The sequence below is a fragment of the Oncorhynchus tshawytscha genome, unplaced genomic scaffold (genome assembly GCF_018296145.1).
Source record: "Oncorhynchus tshawytscha isolate Ot180627B unplaced genomic scaffold, Otsh_v2.0 Un_contig_6398_pilon_pilon, whole genome shotgun sequence".
NCBI classification, from domain to species: Eukaryota; Metazoa; Chordata; class Actinopteri; order Salmoniformes; family Salmonidae; genus Oncorhynchus; species Oncorhynchus tshawytscha.
The window spans coordinates 1-5,000 of record NW_024608202.1 but is presented as its reverse complement, the minus strand read 5'-3'; the positions used below and the strand labels follow the sequence as shown (position 1 = coordinate 5,000).

The window sequence follows — 5,000 nt, the reverse complement described above, 5'->3', positions numbered from 1 at the left end:
GTGTGTGTGTGTTTTTACTCACAGAGACAGCAGGTTGGGTGTGTGTGTGTGTGTTTTACTCACAGAGACAGCAGGTTGTGTGTGTGTGTGTTTTACTCACAGAGACAGCAGGTTGGGTGTGTGTGTGTGTTTTACTCACAGTGTGTTTGTTTTACTCACAGAGACAGCAGGTTGTGTGTGTGTGTGTGTGTTTTACTCACAGAGACAGCAGGTTGTGTGTGTGTGTGTGTTTTTACTCACAGAGACAGCAGGTTGGGTTGTGTGTGTGTGTTTTACTCACAGAGACAGCAGGTTGGGTGTGTGTTGTGTGTGTTTACTCACAGAGACAGCAGGTTGTGTGTGTGTGTGTGTGTGTGTGTTTTACTCACAGAGACAGCAGGTTGTGTGTGTGTGTGTGTTTTTTTACTCACAGAGACAGCAGGTTGGGTGTGTGTGTGTGTGTTTTACTCACAGAGACAGCAGGTTGTGTGTGTGTGTGTGTTTTTACTCACAGAGACAGCAGGTTGGGTGTGTGTGTGTGTTTTTACTCACAGAGACAGCAGGTTGTGTGTGTGTGTGTGTGTGTTTTACTCACAGAGACAGCAGGTTGGGTGTGTGTGTGTGTGTTTTACTCACAGAGACAGCAGGTTGGGTGTGTGTGTGTGTTTTTACTCACAGAGACAGCAGGTTGTGTGTGTGTGTGTGTGTGTTTTTACTCACAGAGACAGCAGGTTGGGTGTGTGTGTGTGTTTACTCACAGAGACAGCAGGTTGGGTGTGTGTGTGTGTTTTTTACTCACAGAGACAGCAGGTTGGGTGTGTGTGTGTGTTTTACTCACAGAGACAGCAGGTTGGGTGTGTGTGTGTTTACTCACAGAGACAGCAGGTTGGGTGTGTGTGTGTGTGTGTGTGTGTTTTACTCACAGAGACAGCAGGTTGGGTGTGTGTGTGTTTTTTACTCACAGAGACAGCAGGTTGGGTGTGTGTGTGTGTGTTTTACTCACAGAGACAGCAGGTTGTGTGTGTGTGTGTGTTTTACTCACAGAGACAGCAGGTTGGGTGTGTGTGTGTGTGTTTTACTCACAGAGACAGCAGGTTGTGTGTGTGTGTGTGTTTTACTCACAGAGACAGCAGGTTGGGTGTGTGTGTGTGTTTTACTCACAGAGACAGCAGGTTGTGTGTGTGTGTGTGTTTTACTCACAGAGACAGCAGGTTGGGTGTGTGTGTGTTTTACTCACAGAGACAGCAGGTTGGGTGTGTGTGTGTGTGTTTTACTCACAGAGACAGCAGGTTGTGTGTGTGTGTCTGTTTTACTCACAGAGACAGCAGGTTGGGTGTGTGTGTGTGTGTTTTACTCACAGAGACAGCAGGTTGGGTGTGTGTGTGTTTTTACTCACAGAGACAGCAGGTTGGGTGTGTGTGTGTGTGTGTGTGTGTGTTTTTTTACTCACAGAGACAGCAGGTTGGGTGTGTGTGTGTGTGTGTGTGTGTGTTTACTCACAGAGACAGCAGGTTGTGTGTGTGTGTGTGTGTTTTACTCACAGAGACAGCAGGTTGTGTGTGTGTGTGTGTGTTTACTCACAGAGACAGCAGGTTGTGTGTGTGTGTGTGTGTTTTACTCACAGAGACAGCAGGTTGTGTGTGTGTGTGTGTGTTTTACTCACAGAGACAGCAGGTTGTGTGTGTGTGTGTGTGTTTTACTCACAGAGACAGCAGGTTGGTTGTGTGTGTGTGTGTGTGTGTGTGTGTTTTACTCACAGAGACAGCAGGTTGTGTGTGTGTGTGTGTGTTTTTACTCACAGAGACAGCAGGTTGTGTGTGTGTGTGTGTGTGTTTTTACTCACAGAGACAGCAGGTTGTGTGTGTGTGTGTGTTTTACTCACAGAGACAGCAGGTTGTGTGTGTGTGTGTGTTTTTTACTCACAGAGACAGCAGGTTGGGTGTGTGTGTGTGTGTGTGTTTTACTCACAGAGACAGCAGGTTGTGTGTGTGTGTGTGTGTGTGTGTGTGTTTTTACTCACAGAGACAGCAGGTTGGGTGTGTGTGTGTGTGTGTTTTACTCACAGAGACAGCAGGTTGTGTGTGTGTGTGTGTGTGTGTGTTTTACTCACAGAGACAGCAGGTTGGGTGTGTGTGTGTTTTACTCACAGAGACAGCAGGTTGGGTGTGTGTGTGTGTGTTTACTCACAGAGACAGCAGGTTGTGTGTGTGTGTGTGTTTTTTACTCACAGAGACAGCAGGTTGGGTGTGTGTGTGTGTGTGTGTTTTCTCACAGAGACAGCAGGTTGGGTGTGTGTGTGTGTGTTTACTCACAGAGACAGCAGGTTGGGTGTGTGTGTGTGTGTTTTACTCACAGAGACAGCAGGTTGGGTGTGTGTGTGTGTGTGTGTTTACTCACAGAGACAGCAGGTTGGGTGTGTGTGTGTGTGTTTTACTCACAGAGACAGCAGGTTGGGTGTGTGTGTGTGTGTTTTACTCACAGAGACAGCAGGTTGTGTGTGTGTGTGTGTTTTTTACTCACAGAGACAGCAGGTTGGGTGTGTGTGTGTGTTTTACTCACAGAGACAGCAGGTTGGGTGTGTGTGTGTGTGTGTGTGTGTTTTACTCACAGAGACAGCAGGTTGGGTGTGTGTGTGTGTGTGTGTTTTTTACTCACAGAGACAGCAGGTTGGGTGTGTGTGTGTGTTTTACTCACAGAGACAGCAGGTTGTGTGTGTGTGTGTTTTTACTCACAGAGACAGCAGGTTGGGTGTGTGTGTGTGTTTTACTCACAGAGACAGTTGTGTGTGTGTGTTTTACTCACAGAGACAGCAGGTTGTGTGTGTGTGTGTGTTTTTTCTCACAGAGACAGCAGGTTGTGTGTGTGTGTGTGTTTTACTCACAGAGACAGCAGGTTGTGTGTGTGTGTTTTACTCACAGAGACAGCAGGTTGGGTGTGTGTGTGTGTGTTTTACTCACAGAGACAGCAGGTTGTGTGTGTGTGTGTGTGTGTGTGTGTGTTTTTACTCACAGAGACGTGCAGGTTGTGTGTGTGTGTGTGTTTTACTCACAGAGACAGCAGGTTGGGTGTGTGTGTGTGTGTTTTTTGACTCACAGAGACAGCAGGTTGTGTGTGTGTGTGTGTTTTACTCACAGAGACAGCAGGTTGGGTGTGTGTGTGTGTGTTTTACTCACACAGAGACAGCAGGTTGTGTGTGTGTGTGTGTGTTTTTGCTCACAGAGACAGCAGGTTGGGTGTGTGTGTGTGTGTTTTACTCACAGAGACAGCAGGTTGGGTGTGTGTGTGTGTGTTTACTCACAGAGACAGCAGGTTGTGTGTGTGTGTGTGTGTGTGTTTTTACTCACAGAGACAGCAGGTTGGGTGTGTGTGTGTGTTTTACTCACAGAGACAGCAGGTTGGGTGTGTGTGTGTGTGTGTTTTACTCACAGAGACAGCAGGTTGGGTGTGTGTGTGTTTTACTCACAGAGACAGCAGGTTGGGTGTGTGTGTGTGTTTTACTCACAGAGACAGCAGGTTGGGTGTGTGTGTGTGTGTGTGTGTGTTTTCTCACAAAGAGACAGCAGGTTGGGTGTGTGTGTTTTTTACTCACAGAGACAGCAGGTTGGGTGTGTGTGTGTGTGTGTTTACTCACAGAGACAGCAGGTTGTGTGTGTGTGTGTGTTTTACTCACAGGACAGCAGGTTGGGTGTGTGTGTGTGTTTTTACTCACAGAGACAGCAGGTTGTGTGTGTGTGTGTGTGTTTTGCTCACAGAGACAGCAGTTGGGTGTGTGTGTGTGTTTTACTCACAGAGACAGCAGGTTGTGTGTGTGTGTGTGTTTTACTCACAGAGACAGCAGGTTGGGTGTGTGTGTGTTTTACTCACAGAGACAGCAGGTTGGGTGTGTGTGTGTGTGTTTACTCACAGAGACAGCAGGTTGTGTGTGTGTGTCTGTTTTACTCACAGAGACAGCAGGTTGGGTGTGTGTGTGTGTGTTTTTACTCACAGAGACAGCAGGTTGGGTGTGTGTGTTTACTCACACAGAGACAGCAGGTTGGGTAGATTCCATGGAATGTCATTGGGTAGTCTTTCCAGCTGATTATTCTGGAGCATCCTGTGAACCAGACAACAACATTAGTATCTTTTATTTATTTTTATTTCACCTTTATTTAACCAGGTAGGCAAGTTGAGAGAAGTTCATTTACAATTGCGACCTGTGAAGATAAAGCAAAGCAGTTCGACACATACAACAACACAGAGTTACACATCTACTGAGTTACAGTTCATATGAGGAAACAGTCCATTTGAATAAAATACATTTCTAATCTAAAGATGTCACATGACTGGGAATACAGATATGCATCATAAAGTGGCATACCCAAATCTAACTGCCTGTAGCTCAGGACATGAAGCAAGGATATACATATTCTTGGTACCATTTGAAAGGAAACACTTTGAAGTTTGTGGAAATGTAAAAGGAATGTAGGAGAATATAACACATTAGATCTGGTAAAAGATTATACAAACAAAACTACGCTACATTTTATCTCTGGGACCGTCAGGATGACAGATCAGAGCCAGATTACTGAATGTAAGTATATTATTTACCTTCAGAGGTGAATGTATCAAACCAGTTGCCGTGGTAAAAGTGTGTTGTTGTTGTGCACTCTCCTCACACAATAGCATGGTATTTTCTCACTGTAATAGCTACTGTTAATATGACAATGCAGTTAGATTAACAAGAATTTAAGACCTTTCTGCCCATATAAGACATATCTATGTCCCAGAAAGTTTGTTGTTGTTTACAATGCCATTCTAGTCACATTAGCGCATGTTAGCAACAACCGTTCCGGTTTTAGTAACACGCTGTCATACAAGTCAATCCAGAGCATCCCCAAACATGCTCAATGGCTGACATGTCTAATTGAGTATGCAGGCCATGGAAGAACTGGGACATTTTCAGCTTCCAGGAATTGTGTACAGATCCTTGTGACACAGGGCCCTGCATTTATCATTCTGCAACATGAGGAGCAATGCATGCT

The 5,000-nt window shown here is 45.6% G+C and overlaps 1 protein-coding gene across 1 annotated transcript in view; it reads right to left on the bottom strand.

The window, feature by feature from the left end:
* The window catches only part of LOC112239652 (leucine-rich repeat-containing G-protein coupled receptor 6-like), a gene marked incomplete at its 3' end in the record, with an annotated part of 43,124 nt that extends 39,053 nt beyond the window's left edge, over positions 1-4,071 (bottom strand). Inside the window, 1 exon segment of the mRNA XM_042312944.1 lies at positions 4,001-4,071. Coding sequence (XP_042168878.1) covers positions 4,001-4,071 — 71 coding nt within the window.
* Positions 4,072-5,000: the final 929 nt, after the last annotated feature.